Source organism: Strix aluco, chromosome 33, assembly GCF_031877795.1.
Source record: "Strix aluco isolate bStrAlu1 chromosome 33, bStrAlu1.hap1, whole genome shotgun sequence".
Classification (NCBI taxonomy): Eukaryota; Metazoa; Chordata; class Aves; order Strigiformes; family Strigidae; genus Strix; species Strix aluco.
In genome coordinates, this window is record NC_133963.1 from 2,658,782 (window position 1) to 2,676,168 (window position 17,387).

General features: G+C 58.4%; 1 protein-coding gene across 2 annotated transcripts in view; it reads right to left on the reverse strand.

The window, feature by feature from the left end:
* Window positions 1-2,605, reverse strand: part of LOC141917054 (26S proteasome non-ATPase regulatory subunit 8) — a 3,537-nt gene extending 932 nt beyond the window's left edge. Inside the window, exons 1-7 of one of the 2 annotated variants that reach the window (XM_074810116.1) lie at window positions 2,329-2,605; window positions 1,310-1,382; window positions 1,098-1,200; window positions 853-1,018; window positions 672-772; window positions 473-584; window positions 20-384 (exon numbers count right to left, since the gene is read on the reverse strand). In XM_074810116.1, coding sequence (XP_074666217.1) covers window positions 256-384; window positions 473-584; window positions 672-772; window positions 853-1,018; window positions 1,098-1,200; window positions 1,310-1,382; window positions 2,329-2,475 — 831 coding nt within the window. In that variant the 5' untranslated portion in view covers window positions 2,476-2,605 and the 3' untranslated portion in view covers window positions 20-255. Of the gene's footprint in view, window positions 1-19; window positions 385-472; window positions 585-671; window positions 773-852; window positions 1,019-1,097; window positions 1,201-1,309; window positions 1,383-2,328 lie in introns of those variants that run through there. The other variant, XM_074810117.1, reaches the window with a different exon arrangement.
* Between the last annotated feature and the right edge of the window lie 14,782 nt (window positions 2,606-17,387).

Sequence of the window (17,387 nt, forward strand, 5' to 3'; positions counted from 1 at the left end):
TGGGGGGGCGGGGAGCCACACAAATCCACACCCCTTCCCCAATTCTACCAAAAAAAGGGGTGCAAGGGGGGGTGGGGGGGCTCCCCACAACCCCCCCCACACCACCTTTTAAATATTTAACACCCCCCCAACAGCAAACTGCAGGTGGTGAGAACAAGGCATCTGCCATCCCCGCTCATTTATGAAGAGGGGGGGTGGGCCAAAAGGAGGGAAAAAAAAGGGGGATACGAGGGGGTACGGGGGGGCCCTAAACGATCATTTCCAGCTGCCGCGCGTATTCGATGACCTGCTTGGCCAGTTCGGTCGAGGGGATGGTGGCGTCTTCGGGCTTTGTTGGCGGCTACTAAAACTGTAGTAGTTGTTGGGGCCCAACACCCATCCACGCTGCAAAAATTAAAAAAAAAAAAGGGATTTTGGGGTGTCCTGTAGTTTTGGGGACCCCCCCCGCGAAAAATCAGCCCCCCCCAAGCACCTTTTTGGCGTAATCGGTCATTTTTTCGGCGGTGGTGAAGAAGAGCATGCGGGTGGCTTCGCTGAAGAGGAGTTTTTCGTAGGCTTTCTCGATGCAGCTGGCGATTTCGTCACTGGGGGGGGGTTGGGGGGGGATAAGGGTTAAAAATGGGGGTGCAGCGAGGTTTGGGGGGGGTCGAGGGGGTGCGGGGGGGGCTCACCGGGTGGTGTCGAGGAGGATATCCATGAAAAAAGTGTAACTTTCCGCCGGGATGTTGCCTTTGGCCAGGAAAACTTTGTTGTATCTGCCCTCCATTAAATACTGCGGAGAGAGGGAGCGTTACAAAAACTGAAATATATATATTAAAAAAAAGCAGGAAATTGCCTCAAAATAAGGGGGACCTGCTCGAGGGAAACGGGGTGCTTGATGTAGACGTTGCTCAGGATTTCTTTAGCCGGCAGCCGCTCCAGCTCGGTGTGGAACTCGGCGACGCGGTTCTGCGACAGCAAGAAGAGCAGGTTCAAGCCCAGGAGTTGGTGCTTGTAGGCTGATTCCGGCAGCTCCTCCCTGGGGGGGGGAATTAAAAAAAGGTGGGTTTGGGGGGAAAAAGGGGGGTTTTGGGGTCACCCGGAGTTTTGTGGCTTACTTGTAGTCATAGTAGTAGCACTTGAGCTGGGCCATGTAGCGCTCGAAGGAGGGGATGTCCTTCTGCAGGATGCTCCACTGGGCGCCGATCTCCAGGATGTCCCCTGGGGGGGCAAATAATTTAAAAAAAAAGGGGAAAAAGGGAAAGGGGGGGTTAAAAATCAAGGGGGGGGGTTGGGGGGTCCCCCCACCCCCCTGAATTGGGGCACTCACGGGCCAGGAGGAGCTGCTGCTTGGTGAGCTTGGTGCCGGTGGTGGGGAGGAAGTTGAGCTCCAGTAAAGCGAGCTGGGGGGGGGAAGGGGGGGGGCATGGGTGGGGGACAGGGGGGGAGTGGGGAACAGACATAGGGGGATGGGGGGGGCACCGAGGGGGGGGACGACAGAGGGGGACACCGAGGGTGGGGACACACATGACAACAGGGGGACACAGGGGGGAGAGCGAGGTGTGGGGGACACAGGGGGGGAATGAGGGGACAGGGGGAGACACCAAGGGGGGGGGACAGATGACAGAGGGGGACACAGGGGGGACACCGGGGGGGGACGGGACAGAGGAGGGTACACCGAGGGGGGGACACCGAATGGGGGGGGACAGACAGGGACAGAGGGGTACAGAGGGGAGGGGGGATGAAAAAGGGGGACACCAGTGGGGGGGGCCCGGGGACAACGACAGAGGGGGACACAGGGGGACACACACACACAGTCAGAGCCAAGGGGGGGGGGGGGGGGGGGGCAGAGCCTCCCGCCCCCCCCCCCCCCGAGATGCACAGGGCGGGTTAATTGATGTTCACGGGCGGCTGCAGGAAGCGGGGTGCTGGGGGGGGGGGCATCTGCTGACTCACACCCCCCCCCCGCGGGTTAATTAAAGCTTCTGGGTAATTAAAAACTTGTGAGGGCTCAGCCCAACCCCCCCCAATTCCAGGGACACCCCATTTCCCAGCCCCCCCCATGCCCAGTTTCAGGGCCCCCCCATTTCGCAGCCCCTCCCCGTCATTCCTAGACCCCCCTTCCTCAGCCCCAGAGCCCCCCCCATTCCCAATGACAGAGAGGGCCCCCCCCCTTGGTGTCCCCCCTGTCTGCCCCCATTCCCAGGTACCCCCCCCCCCCAATGACCCCCCGCGCCCCATTTCCAACCCCAGAGCCCCCCCTCAGCCCCTGCCCCGCCCTCCCCATCCTCAGGATCCCCCCTCAGCCCCGGGGCCCCCCTTCAGCCCCTGCCCCGGCCCCCCCCGCACCTTGAGGCGCCCCAGGAGCTCCCCGCACTTGCTGAGGTCGGGGCTCTGGCGGCTCCACTCGCTCCGGAGCTGCTCGTACATCCCGGCGGCCGCCCGCAGCGCCCCCGCCTCCTCCGCCCCGCTCACCGCCCGCCCGGCCAGCGCCATGACCCGGCACCGCCGCGCTTGACGGCACCGACGCCGCGACGCCGACGGCACCGTCACCACGGCGACGCCGCGCCGCAGCCAATCGCGGCGCGGGGGCGGGGCTAAAGCGTGCGGAGGGGGAAGCGGCGCCGGCGAGGCGCGTGCGCAGAGGGATCGACCCCCCCCACCCGGGCCGCGGGGGTGTGACGTCAGCGCGGGGGGTGTGACGTCAGCGCTGGGTGCGCCGGGAGTCTCTGCTCTACCAGCACACACCTCCCAGGACAGCGCTGAGTCCCTTTATAGTGCAGCTTCATCCATATTCATGACGGGCGTACCCTGAGGGGGCTGCAAAGGTGTAAACAAGTTTTCCCGGGCTTTTCTCCGGTTTTCGGGGCTTTTCTCCGGTTTTCGGGGCTTTTCTCCGGTTTCCGTCACAGAAGGGGGGATGACTCAGCACAGGGGTTTGTGTAGTGGCTTGAAGATGGGGCCATTTTAGCTCCCTTCTAACAACTGATTTAACAATAGCAACTATACACATATATCTTATTTCTTATTTACATAAGAGAATTACAAAACTGTTCGGCCACAACATCCGGACTGCAACTTCTTTTTCCCCTTGAGATTTGAATAACAAATACCATATATGTTTTATTACACCTGTGACACGCCATACGTCCCTGTGACACACCATATGTCCCTGTGACACGCCATACATACCATGACACGCCATACATACCGTGACACGCCATACGTCCCGTGACACGCCATACATACCATGACATGCCATACATACCGTGACACGCCATACGTCCCGTGACACGCCATACATACCGTGACATGCCATACATACCATGACACGCCATACATGCCATGACACGCCATACATACCATGACACGCCATACGTCCCGTGACACGCCATACGGCCCCCCCAGCACAACGCACCCCCCGTATGGCCCCACGGCACCCGTACGGCCTCCTGCCATGGGGCCATCGTGGCCACGGCGCGGCGGGTCTGTGGGTGACGTGGGTGCTGTGGGTGCCAGGGGACCGTGGGGCTGTGGGGGCCGTGGGACCATGGTGCTGTGGGTGCTGTGGGACCGTGGGTTTGTGGGTCTGTGGGTGCTGTGGGTGCCATGGGACCGTGCAGACCATGGTGCTGTGGGACTGTGGGTGCTGCGGGTCCGTGGGTCGATGGATTTGTGGGTGCTGTGGGCCCATGGGTGCCGTGTGTCCCCGTGGCCCTGTGTCCCCGTGGCCGTGGGGCAGCGCGGGGGGCACAGACTGACACCACACGTGGCCGTTTCCCGGGGGGTTTCTTTGGGGCCGGTGCCCGCACCAACAGCAACAGCCCCCGCGTGTCCCCCCCCCCGTCTGTGTGTCCCCCCCCTCTGTGTCCCCTCCCCGCATGTCCCCTCCCCCCCGTGTCCCCCCCCCACCTCCCCGGGAGGGACGAGCCGCTACGAAATTGGGGTTAAAAACAGGGACACCCCCCACCCCCCACCCCCTCCCCGGGGTGGCTTTAAAAAACACTCGTGGTAAGAAAAGGCCCCCCCGGACCCCACTGTGGGGGGTCTCGAGGGGGTCCCGGGGGGTCCCTGAGGTGGCCGTAGGGGTCCCTGGGGTCCCCCTGGGGTGCAGGGGAGCGGCCGTGGCTTGCACACGTGTGTGCCCCCCCCCGACACTTCCCCCCCCCCCCTGCGGGGACAGGGGGGACACGGGGGGACTGGGGGGGTTCCTAAGGGAGTGTGGGGACCCTCGGGGGACATGTGGGGGGTGACAGGAGCACCCTGAGGGGACATGAAGACCCTCAGGGGACATGGGGGTGTCAGGAGGACCCCAAGGGGATCTGGGCACCCTTGGGGGCCAGGAGGAAGGCGGGGGGGGGGGGTCACTGCACCACGGTGGCACCTACCTACTTATCCAGATCAACACCCTGGGGTGGGTGGGGGGAGAGAAGAAGGGGGGTCAGCGGGGGTTGGGAGCCCTTCAGGACCCTCCCAACCCCCGCAGGGTACCCCCAACCCCCCCCCCCCCGGGGCGCCCCAACCACCCCAGGGTACCCCAAACCAACCTCGGCCCCAGTCTCGGAGCTGTTGGCCAACATCTCCTGCAGCGCCCGCACCGAGAGCGACTGCTCCAGCACGAAGCAGCAGACGGCCAGGTCGGGGGGACATTCTGGGGGCGGGGGGGGGACACGGGGAAAGGGACGGGGATGTGAGGATGGGGACACGGGGACCGCCATTTACTGGGTGGCTCAGGGCCGGGACTTCGAGGTGCAGACGGGCACCTTGGCCTTCTCCGTCACCCTCTTCACCATCTTCGCCTTCGTCTGCATCAGCGTCCTCATGTACCGCCGCCGGCCCCACATCGGCGGCGAGCTGGGGGGCCCCCGCACCCCCAAACTCCTCACTGCCGGCCTCTTCCTCGGCCTCTGGCTGCTCTACATCCTCTTCGCCAGCCTGGAGGCCTATTGTCACATCAAGGGCTTCTGAGGGGGGGCTGGGGGGTGGGTGGGGACACGTCCCCGCGGGGGCCGCCGGGGCCACCACGGCCTTTGGGGGATGCGTGTCCTTGTCCCCTTGGGGTGCTCCTGGCATCTCCCCATGTGCCCTCGGAGTCCTTCTGACACCCCCTTGTCCCCCAAGGGTCTCCATGTCCCCTCAGGGTCCTCCTGACATCCCCCATGTCCGACCCTGCCGACCCCCCTGAGACCCCCCAATCCCCCTGAGACCCCCAAATCCTTCTGGGATGCCCAAATCCCCCAGGACCCCCACATTGGAGCCCAGGAACTCCCAAATCCCCCTGGGGACCCCCACATTGAACCCAGGAGCCCCCCAAATCCTCCAGGACCCCCACATTGAGCCCAGGGACCCCGCCGATCCCCCTGAGCCCCCCAAACCCCCCTGAGACCCCCCAATCCTCCTGGGACCCCACCTCCCTCAGGCTGCCCAGCCAGAACAGAGGAGCCCCAGCGGCCCAGGCCCCCCCCAAGAACCCACAGCCCCCCCCAAACCCCCCAGGGCCCCCCAACCGCCCCCCCCCGGTCTCTCCGGCACCGGCGTGGGTGAACCAGGAGGTGAGGAGTTGAGGTTGATGGTGCGGAAGAGGACGGGGCGCGCGGGCGAGGGGCCGGGGTGCCAACCCGATGCAGACGCTGGGGAACTCCCCTCCCGGGGTCACCAGCAGCTCGAAGACCCGCAGCGGCGACGGCAGCGGGAAGTCGAAGTGCTGGGACACGGGGGACACGGGGGACATGGGGACATGGGGGAGCCCCAGCGTGGAACCGCCATGGGGACACGGGGGACATGGGGACATGGGGACCCAGTGTGGGGACACGGGGACATGGGGGACGTGGGGACACGGGGGACCCAGCATGGAACCACCATGGGGACATGGGGACACGGGGGATGTGGGGACATGGGGACCCAGTGAGGGACACGGGGGACATGGGGGCGTTGGGGACCACGGGGACCCAGCGTGAACTGCCATGGGGACACAGGGACACGGGGAACATGGGGACATGGGGACCCAGCGTGGGGACATGGGATGTGGGGACACGGGGGACATGGGGACACGGGGGACCCAGCGTGAAACCGCCATGGGGGGACACGGGGGGGGGACATGGGGACCCAGTGTGGGGACACCGGGGACACGGGGGGGACGTTGGGGACACGGGGACCCAGCGTGTGAACGGCCATGGGGACACAGGGACACGGGGACATGGGGACATGGGGACCCAGTGTGGGGACACGGGGACATGGGGGACGTGGGGACACGGGGACCCAGCATGGAACCGCCATGGGGACACGGGGGACATGGGGACATGGGGACCTCAGCGTGGAACCATCATGGGGACACAAGGACATGGGGGACGTGGGGACACGCCGGAGGGACTCAGCATGGAACCGCCCTGGGGACACAGGGACATGGGGCACGTGGGGACACAGCGATGCAGCGTGGAACCACCATTGGGACATGGGGACACGGGGGACGTGGGGACACGGGGGACCCAGTGTGGGACACAGGGACACGGGGGATGTGGGGACACGGGGAACCCAGCGTGGAACCGCCCTGGGGACACGGGAATGTGGTGACACGGGGGACACAGGGAACTGCCATGGGGATTTGGGGACGTGGGGGACACAGGGGACCCACCATGAGGACACAGGATGTGGGGACACAGATCCCCCCATGGGGACACGGGGACACAGGAGCCCGTACGGGGGTTATTGGGGACACAAGGTCAGGGGGAGGGGAGGAGGGGACACTGTTGGGGGACAGGGCGGGGGTCAGGGGTCAGAGGTCAGGGGTCGGGGGTCCCTACCTTGACCCAACATGAACTTCTGCAGGGGCTGGTACCACTGCAGCAGCACCACGCCGGCGTCCAGCGCCCCGCACAGGTAGTGACACCCCGTCTGCCCGTTCCTGGCTGGGGACACGGGGGGGGACACCCCATCAGACACCCCCTTTGAGCCCCCCCAAACCCCCCCGAGCCCCCCCACGCACCCACGCAGCAGGTGCGGCAGCCCTTGGTGTCGGGGATCTTGGTGGAGGTGACGTTCTTCCTGCGGGGGACACACACACAAATACTGGGGTCCCCTGGGGTGCAGCTGCACTCTGGGGGGGCCCCCCCCCCCCCCCTCCACCCCAAACTCCCCCTTCCCCAAACTCCCCCTTCCCCAACGGCCCCCCCCCAGAACTGTCCCTCACGTATCCCCCAGGCTCAGACCGGAGCTGGGGGGGTCACAGTGTCCCGAGCAAGGGGTGATACTCCTGTTACCTTGGGGGGGGGTCCCCCCCATTATCTGGGCAGCAAACCCCCAACCCTCCCCATGTCCCCATCACCCCTCCATGTCCCCCCCAACTCCTCCCCATATCCCCCCAACCCCTCCCTGTGTCCCCATCACCCCCCCCATGTCCCCCCGACCCCCTCTTTTTTTTAATATATATATTTCAGTTTTTGTAACGCTCCCTCTCTCCGCAGTATTTAATGGAGGGCAGATACAACAAAAGTTTTCCTGGCCAAAGGCAACATCCCGGCGGAAAGTGACACTTTTTTCATGGATATCCTCCCTCGACACCACCCGGTGAGCCCCCCCCGCACGCCCTCGACCCCCCCAAACCTCGCTGCACCCCCATTTTTAAACCCTTATCCCCCCCAGTGACGAAATCGCCAGCGGCATCGAGAAAGCTGATCAGCGAAGCCACCTGCCTGCTCCTCACCGCCGCCGGAAAAATGACCGATTACGCCAAAAAGGTGCTTGGGGGGGGCTGATATTTTCGCCGGGAGGGGTTCCCCAAAACTACCGGACACCCCAAAATCCCTTTTTTTTTTTTTTAATTTTTGCAGCGTGGATGGGTGTTGGGCCCCAACAACTACTACAGTTTTAGTAGCTGCCCCAGAAAAAACAGACGCCACCATCCCCCTCGACCGAACTGGCCAAGCAGGTCATCGAATACGCGCAGCAGCTGGAAATGATCGTTTAGGGCCCCCCCTACCCCCCCGTACCCCCCTTTTTTTCCCACCTTTCAGGCCCCCCCCTCCCCTTCGAGCCATCCGCCATCCGCCATCCTCCGGGGCGTCCCCACTCATTTATGGTTCTCGCCACCTGCAGTTTGTTGTTGGGGGGGGTGTTAAATATTTAAAAGGAGGTTTGGGGGGGTTGTGGGGAGCCCCCCCGCCCCCCCCCCCCTTGCACCCCCTTTTTGGGTAGAATTGGGGGAGGGGGTGTGGATTTGTGTGCCCCCCCCCCTTCCTCTCCAGCTTCATAAAGCGATGGCGGCTTCTAGCAGCGAGTGGTGCCCTTGGGGAGGCCCCCCCCAAAAAATAAAAAGGGGGGTCTGAGGGGGTGCAGGGGTGGGTTTTTTGGGGGGGGGCTCAGTGGTTTCTTCCTCCCTCCTCCTCCTCTTCCTCCCTCTTCCTCCTCTTCCTTGGCAGGGGGGGCCAGCAGCACCTCGCTGGGGGCGACCAGGGTCCCAGCCAGGGTCAGGGTGGGCCGCGGGAGGCTCGGCCAGGTGGTTGGCGGGGGGGGGGACATCCTGGGGGGGGGCAAAGGGGGGGTTATTGGGGGGCCCCTGACCCCCCCCAAACCTCCACCAGCCCCCAGAAACCTCCCTCGACGCTCCCCCAGCCCTCCCAGACCTCCCCCCCCCCCAGCTGCAATGTGGTTTTACACCCCATTTCAATGGGGAAGAGGGATCCCTTCCCCCCCACTATTTTTGGGGTCCCCCCCCAATTTTGGGCCCCCCCCTATTTTTTGGGGTCCCCGCACCCAAACTCACCAAGCGCTGATGTTCCTGGGCAGCAGGGAGGGGTCCTGGTGACGTCAATGGCAGAGTGGTGGGGGCAGGAGTGCCCCCACCTCAAAGGGGGGCCAATGGGGGGGCCCTGCCGGGGTTTTGGGGGGCTCAGAGCCCTCCCTTTGGGGGGACCTCCCCGAAGTGGATGGGATCCGTGGCACCTTGGGTGGCCACGGGGCTCTGGGTGGTGGCCACAGAGAGCTGGGTGGCATCTGTGGCGCCCCGGGTGGGATCCATGGGCGTTTGGGTGGCCACGGGGCGCTGGGTGGTGGCCACAGAGCGCTGGGTGGCATCTGTGGGGCCCTGGGTGGGATCTGTATGGCATTGGGTGGCCACAAGGTGCAGGGTGGTGGTCACAGAGTGCTGGGTGGCATCTGTGGGGCCCTGGGTGGGTTCTGTGGGGCATTGGATGGCCACAGGGGCACGAGGTGGTGGCCACGGGCACTGGGCATCACCTGTGGGATGATGGATGTCCACTGCATGGTGCTGGCCACCAGGTGTGGGATGCTGGGTGGTGGTCACGGGGGGAGGCTGGGGGGTGACCACAGCTTGCTGAGTGTTGGCCACGGGTCACTGCGTGGTGGCCACAGGGTGCTGGACATCAGCTGTGGGGTGCTGGGTGGTGGCCACGGGGTGCTGGACATCAGAACCCCCCAACCCCCCCTCACCCCCCCAAAATGCACCCCCTGCCCCCCAATCCCCTCTCAGACCCCCCTCATACCCCCCCAATTCTTTCTCAGACCCCCCCTCACCCCCCCCAAAATGCCCCCCCCGCCCCCCAATCCCCTCTCAGAACCCCCTCACCCCCCCAAAATGCACCCCCTGCACCCCAATCCCCTGTCAGACCCCCTCACCCCCAAAAATGTCCCCACCCCCCGCCCCCAATCCCCTCTCAGACCCCCCTCCACACCCCCCAAAATGCACCCCCCTGCACCCCAATCCCCTGTCAGACCCCCCTCACCCCCCCAAAAATGTCCCCCCTGCCCCCCAATCCCCTCTCAGACCCCTCTCGCACTCCCCCAAAATGCCCCCTCCACTCCCCCAATCCCCTCTCAGACCCCTTTCACCCCCCCAAATCCCCCCCCCCCCCGCCCCCCCAATCCCCTCTCAGACCTGGCCCGCGGCCGTGCAGGCGCCTTGAGCCCGGGGGGGTTTGCACAAGGGGCTTCTCCTTCTCCTCCTCCCCCCCCCCCCCCCCCTGCAGGCAGCCGGGGTCACACGCACCCAGGGAGGGGGTGGGGGGGGTTACTGGGAGCTTGTGCGCAGCCCTGCACACGTGTGTGTGTGTCCCCGTGCACACGTGTGTTATAAATGCAGAGGCAGAGCCGCAAATCTCTTTTTATAAATTTATTTGCAATGAGAGCAAGTAAAAAAAGTTTGGCACGCCGGGGGGCAGGGGGGGCTTCCCGCTCCGCACCGACGAGCCCGGGTGGTGCTGCCTCACTCCCTTTCATAGTCCATCCCCACACGCGCAGCGGGGTCCCTCAAACTTCCCGGGCTTTCTGGGTTGCCGGGGCTCCTGCAGGGTTCCTCCGATCATATTTCACCTGCACAATCCGGTGTTGCTGGGGGCTTCTGACGGGGTCCTGCCAGTAATTTTCCACCTGCTTAGCATCTGTCACTGAGGGAAAAAACCTCCAAACTCCTTTTAACAATAAAACCATGACAAATCTCCTTTAACTTATTGTACATGATAAACACTAACAAAGTCACCATATTTTAACACGAATCACCACCGTATTCTTCACAATCCCTCGCCTTTTGTTTTATTAAATTGATTCGTGTTGGGTTTCAAAACGTTGCTGGGGTCTGTTGTACAGGATTTGGTGGTGTCTGTTTTCTTTATTTTAACCATATTAGTGGGTGTACCTCTCCTCCTTTGGCTAATTCAGGATCCATTGGTATTGCAGAGATTTGCATCCCTTGAACAACTGAATGAATCAATCTAATAAAACATGGAATCATACATGGTATAAACATTAGGGCAGCAAATGCCACAACAGATAAAATAAAAGCTGTTTTACCCACGGGGCTCCAGGTAACCAGGACCATAGATCGCCATTCCAGCCACTCCACGTCTGGACAGGGACATGAGCCAGTTTTCTGATATCTGTGGTCAATTGAAGGACCACTTCTCCCACATCATCTATTTCTAGGCCACAATTGGAGATATTTAATTTTCCACATACCCCTCCCTCTTCAGCGAGCAGGTAGTCCAGGACCACGCGATGTTGGAGGATCGCAGTGCGCATCTGTTGAGCCTGTTGAGCTGAAAGATCTATGGCATTAGCAGTTTTATTCGTAATGATTTCTAAAACTGCTTGCAGTCTAATTATACGATTCCAATTATAAATTGGTTCTCTTGCCCCTGATATTGGTTCATTAGGGTTCCAGGAGGCAGGTCCATAGTGTTTAATTATTCTCTCAGGAGGCCACTCATTTTCCCCCCACTTCTGTGTTCCACCCATTTTGAAATCAATGGATCGCTTACGACGGGTAATACTCTTATTTCCTAATTTTATTCCTAATTGGGGGCCATCCACCTCTGGAAGAAGGAAAAATAGAGGTCGGATAATCCCTATATAACAGATTCCTGACTAGTTCGTCGGTAATTGTTTGTAGGCAGTATGTCCGCATATCCAATAGTGGCCTTTTTTGGCCTTCGTACCTTTGGCAAATGGTCCCTCTGCAGTCCTTGGGGTTTGAAAATAAGTCGTATTTTTGTCACCCAAAGGGCTGAAAACTTCGTTTAAATTGTTATTTATCCGTATAGTACAATACCAGGACCCAGTGTCATTTTTCCATTCGCAAGTTCGATTATAAAAACTGTTTCCTCATAGTTTGGCATATTCGGTTTCATTTTTGTCTGACCAGAACCCCTTGAATCCTTTGCTGCGTCCTTGTTCGTTAAGCCACAACCATATATAGATACCTCTGTCTTTGTTAATTAACTTATGTGTAAGTGTCCATTGACACTTACTCTCTCCCACATCAACTCCTCCTTTCTGAGTTCGGTTCAGACAAAATTTACCCTTGTTAGGGAACTGAACTGGCCATTTTTCACTATCTTCCCAGGTAGTATTATTAACATCACTATAGTTACTTACAATTTGTGATGGGGAAGGGGCACAGAGACCCACGGCCAACTTGACAATCCCAAAGGTCCCCCACAAACCCAACAATGACTTAAATTGAAAGTTTTACTTACAGTTTTTGCTAACAGAACAAACTCATTCTCTTCAAAGGGGTCAGATAAGCTGGTAGTGTTTTGACCCTTTTTAGCCATCACGAGGCCAACACACAACATGAGGGGAAAAAGCCAGTCGCCATCGTGAGGTCCGGTATGGCACATTTTTCTGTTTACCCCTGGACCCATTGGGTTGCTGCCAACGGTCGGGTTTGTGTCTTCTTAACAGCAAAAATGGAGGCCAACCCGGTCTTGCCCTCACTTGGACTTACTCTCAGCTTTTTCCTCACTCTCTTACTTCCCTTTTCTTTTGGTTCCTTTGTTCAACTATACAAACTGACTTATGTTTTCATGCAAAACAGTCTAAAACCAAAAAGAAAAAAAAAAACCTGTGAAGGTTACAACCTTTTAACATATATACATACACACAGGGTTCATGTGGATGATTCAAGACCTTTACTACTGTTGATGTCGCTCTGTCTGCCTCGGTAAGTCCAGTCCTATTTTAACTCCGTCGCATTCAGAGCTTCAAATCTCCAGGCGTTGACTCGATCTTCCAATCTGATTCACCTGTGACTGGTCCTTTCACCCTGGAAATACGAGTCCATCCTCTTTCAGCAGTTCTTACAGCTGTCTCCGTAGTCAACACCACCAGAAATGGTCCTCCCCATCTAGGAGATAAGCTTTCCTCCTTCCAGGTTTTAATCATTACTTTACCAAATATAGTCAGGGGATAGTTGGTTAAGTAGCATATAGGGGTTTGCTACCACAGGGAAACGAGCCACAGTTCGCTGATTCACAGCCCTTAAATCTTGCACCGATCTGTAAGATCCGTCTGATTTTAAAACTGGTAAAATAGGTGTGTTATGTGGAGACATGCAAGGTTCCGATGTGCCTTTACTTAGTAATTCGTCTATTATTGGTTCCAACCCCTCTCGGCCCTTTAGGGGAATGGGGTATTGTTTTATCCGAATTGGTGTCTCCGGATCAATTAAATTAATTTTAATAGGTTTTATTTCAAGTTTTCCAGTCTCTCCTTTTGTATACCAGACCTTCGGATCTATTTGTTGTTAATCTTTTCCCGTTCATGTATAAATTTTTCGTTTTCTTGTATTATTATTAACTCCGTAATTAAATCTCTTCCCAGAAGGTTATTTTCAGCCTCTGGCAGCAACACTAAATCCCCTATAACGATACGGGGTTGGGATTCTATTTCTACATCCCCGACACTTGGTACTTTAAATGGTTCCCCTTTAGCTCCTATTACTAGAGCAGTTTCTTTTTTCACTTTACATCCCCTCGGAATGTTTCTCACAGTTGATTTCTCGGCACCCACATCTACTAAAAACTCAAACTCCTCTCCCTGGGGACCTAATTTCAATTTTATCAGGGGCTCCTCTGACGTCTTTGTCCCCAGGAAATAGAGCCCCTGACACCCCTATTCTCCTTTAAACATCCTTTCATCCCGCTCTCGCTTTCTACAATTCCATTGTAAATGTCCCTTCTTTCCACAATAATAGCAGGTTAATGTGTTTTCTCTAATTACCGTCCCTCTCCTTTCACCACCTAAAGCTCCAGGTGATTCATTAGAGCGAGATCTCGGAGGCTTCTCCTCTCTCCGCTGAGTTTCTCTGACTGCAACAAGTATTTTCGCCTTCACTCTCTGCTTTTCTTCATCCCTTCTAACATACACCTTCTGTGCTTCTCTCAACAGCTCCTGCAGACCCTGATCTTGCCAGTCATCTAACTTTAATTTCTCTCTGGTATCACCCCACGATTTGGCCACGAACTGAGTTTTCAGCAAAGCCTCTCCCACCGGGGAGGTCGGGTCTACCCCCGAACGTATTTGTAAAATCTGTTGCTCGCTCTCTGCTTTATTCCCCGGCCGGGCTCCTCCAGCACCGCGCTCAGACCGCAGCGCTCGGCGCAGCCCCCGCGGGGGTGCAGCCGCCGTCGGGCCCCTCCCTGCGGTGCCGCGGGGGGGCCGGGTCCTGGTGCGGGGTCGTGCCGCGGTCCCGGGGGCCGCCCGCCGCCGCCAACGCCTTCCCAAACCTCTGCCCCACTATTTGTTGTTTGTTTCTGTTTTTCTTGGTTGCTGGTTCTGCTAGTTGATGGAGGGGAAGGAGCGGTAGGCTTTGGTTCCTCATCCTCTGAGCTTCCCTCATGAGGAGGAGGAAGATTTTCTAAAGGCTCCCATTCTTTGAAAGTTCTCTTATTAGTGTTTTTATTTTTTAGTAATAGCATTTTTGATGTTATTCGGGAACCTCTCCACACCTGAGCGTAGTCGCATTCTTCTTGATTATAGGGTTTTTTATTACTTAGATATGAATTTAACGCCTGACATGTCCAATCGTCAGTAGTTCCAAATTTTGGCCAAAATAAATCATCAGATTTGATAGATTCTTCGGTCCATTCGACCATGCGATACTGAATCATTTTTTCTTTACTTTTCCGGTTTGTTTCTGACCAATTAGCCCAATTCCTCAGCATACAACCCAGGGGACTGTCCTGAGAAGTGTCGGGCAAATCGCTCCCTCTCTGGGAACCTCTCCGTGGGCTCCCCGAGCCGCGGGATTTACTCCCTTTCTGGCCCATAACCCTGGGACAAAACCTATCCCGAATCTCTTAACCCTGGGATAAAACCTATCCCGAATCTCTTAACCCTGGGATAAAACCTATCCCGAATCTCTTGCCGGCAACCCTGGGATAAAACTAATCCCGTATCAGCCCTAGGATAATGCCTATCCTGAAAACCCTTGCCTGAGGCCTTTCAAACCCTTTTTTTCTTTCGCTTCGCCCCTTCGCCGGCCAGGCCCCTTGCGGGACTCTGGAACCGCGGCTAGAAGGGCTCCGCACTCACTTTGTGACACTGTCACGCCTCAGTCACACCGCACTCACTCAGGCAGAAAATCACCCCTCCCGCACCAGGCGTCACTCACAGTCCGAGGGCTTCGCCTGGATCCTTCGCGGGGAATCTCCGGGGAGCGTCGTCTGGGAATCCCGATTTTCTTTTGCTTGTTCTTATCGCCTTCTGTTCGGGGTACTGTCGGTCCGAGGAAGCAAAGGAATCCGGGAGCCACCGAAAAGGTGGGGCGCCTCCCCTGGAAACCAGCACTCCACGGGTCCCGAAGTATCACGTCGGGGTCACCAAATTGTTATAAATGCCGAGGCGAAAATATCTTTTATAAATTTATTTGCAATGAGAACAAGTAAAAAAAACTAGGCACGCCGGGGGGCAGGGGGGGCTTCCTGCTCCGCACCGACGAGCCCCGGGTGGTGCTGCCTCACTCCCTTTCATAGTCCCATCCCCACACGCGCAGCGGGGTCCCTCAAACTTCCCCGGGCTTTCTGGGGTTGCCGGGGCTCCTGGCAGGGTTCCTCCGATCATATTTCACCTGCGCAATCCGGTGTTGCTGGGGGCTTCTGACGGGGGTCCCGTCAGTAATTTTCCACCTGCTTAGCATCTGTCACTGAGGGAAAAAACCTCCAAACCCCTTTTAACAATAAAACTATGACAAATCTCCTTTAACTTATGCACATGGAAAACTCTTAACAAAGTCATCATATTTTAACACGAATCACCACCATATTCTTCACACGCGTGTGCCCCTCACCCGTGGGCTGCCCCCCCCAGCCCCCCCTCGCTGGGACTCCCCAGCTGGCCTTTGGAAGAAGGGACTGGCCACTCACAGTGATTACAAAGAGGCAGTGAGGCTGTGCAGGGTGGAAATCAGGAGGCCCAAAGCCCAGCTAGAAATGAATCTGGCTTCAGCAGTCAAGGACAACAAGAAATGTTTCTATAAGTACGTCAACAGCAGAAGAAAGACCAGGGAGAGCCTCCATCCCCTGCCAGACACAGGAGGAAACGTGGTAACCAGTGATGAGGAGAAGGCTGAGGTGCTTAATGCCTTCTTTGCCTCAGTCTTTTAATAGCAAGAGCAGTTGTACTGAGGGAATCCAGCCTCCTCCGCCAGACAGAGACTGGGAGAACGACCCCCCCGCAATGCAGGAGGAGACGGTCAGTGACCTGCTGCATCACACAGACACACACAAGTCTGTGGGACCGGATGGGATACACCCGAGGGTGCTGAAGGAGCTGGCTGGCGTCAAGACGCTTTCCATCGTTTCCCAGCAGTCCTGGCTGAGCGGGGAGGTCCTGACAGATTGGAAACTGGCCAATGTGACACCCAGAGATAAGAAGGGTCGGAAAGATGATCTGGGAAATTACAGGCCTGTCAGCTTGACGTCGTTGCCCGGGAAGCTGATGGAGCAGCTCATCCAGAGCACCATCACACAGCACGTGCGGGACAACCAGATGATCAGGCCCAGTCAGCGGGTTTAGGAAAGGCAGGTCCTGCCTGACAAACCTGATCTCCTTCTATGACAGAGCGACCTGCTCATTGGGTGAGGGAAAGGCTGTGGGTGTTGTCTACCTCAACTTCAGTGAGGCCTTTGACACCGTTTCCCACAGCATTCTCCTGGTGAAACTGGCTGCTCGCGGCTGGGATGGGCACACGCTTTGCTGGGTAAAAAACTGGCTGGATGGCCGGGCCCAGAGAGTGGTGGGGAACGGAGTTAAATCCGGTTGGCGGCCGGTCACGAGTGGTGTCCCCCAGGGCTGGGTTTTGGGGCCACTCCCGTTTAACATGTTTATCGATGGTCTGGACGAGGGGATCGAGTGCCCCCTCAGTCAGTTTGCAGATGACACCCAGTTGGGTGGGAGTGTTGATCTCTCGAGGGTAGGGAGGCTCTGCAGAGAGACCTGGCCAGGCTGGAGCGATGGGCTGAGCCCAACGGGAGGAGTTTCACTAAGGCCAAATGCCGGGTGCTGCCCCTGGGCCACAACAACCCCCAGCAGGGCTACAGGCTGGGGGAGGAGTGGCTGGAGAGCTGCCAGTCAGAGAGGGACCTGGGGGGTGATTGATGGATAACGAGCCAGCGCTGTGCCCAGGTGGCCAAAAAGGCCAATGGCATCATCCTGGCTTGTATCAGCCCTAGCGTGGCCAGCAGGGACAGGGAAGGGATCTCACCCCTGTGCTCGGCCGCCCCTCGATGAGTGGGTTCAGTTTTGGGGCTCCTCACCCCAAAAAGGCCATTGAGGTGCTGGAATGTGGCCAGAGAAGAACGAAACTAGTGAAGGATCCAGAGAACAAGTCTTAGGAGGAGCAGCTGAGGGAACTGGGGGGGTTTAGTCTGGAGAAGAGGAGGCTGAGGGGAGACCTCCTGGCCCTCTGCAACTCCCTGAAAGGAGGGTGCAGAGAGGGGGGAGGAGTCTCTTTAGCCAAGGACCCAGCGCCAGGACAAGAGGGAATGGCCTCAAGCTGCGCCAGGGCAGGGTCAGACTGGCTCTTAGGAAGGATTTCTTTGCAGAAGGGGCTGTTGGGCGTTGGAATGGGCTGCCCAGGGCAGGGGGGGAGTCCCCATCCCTGGAGGGGTTGAAGAGTC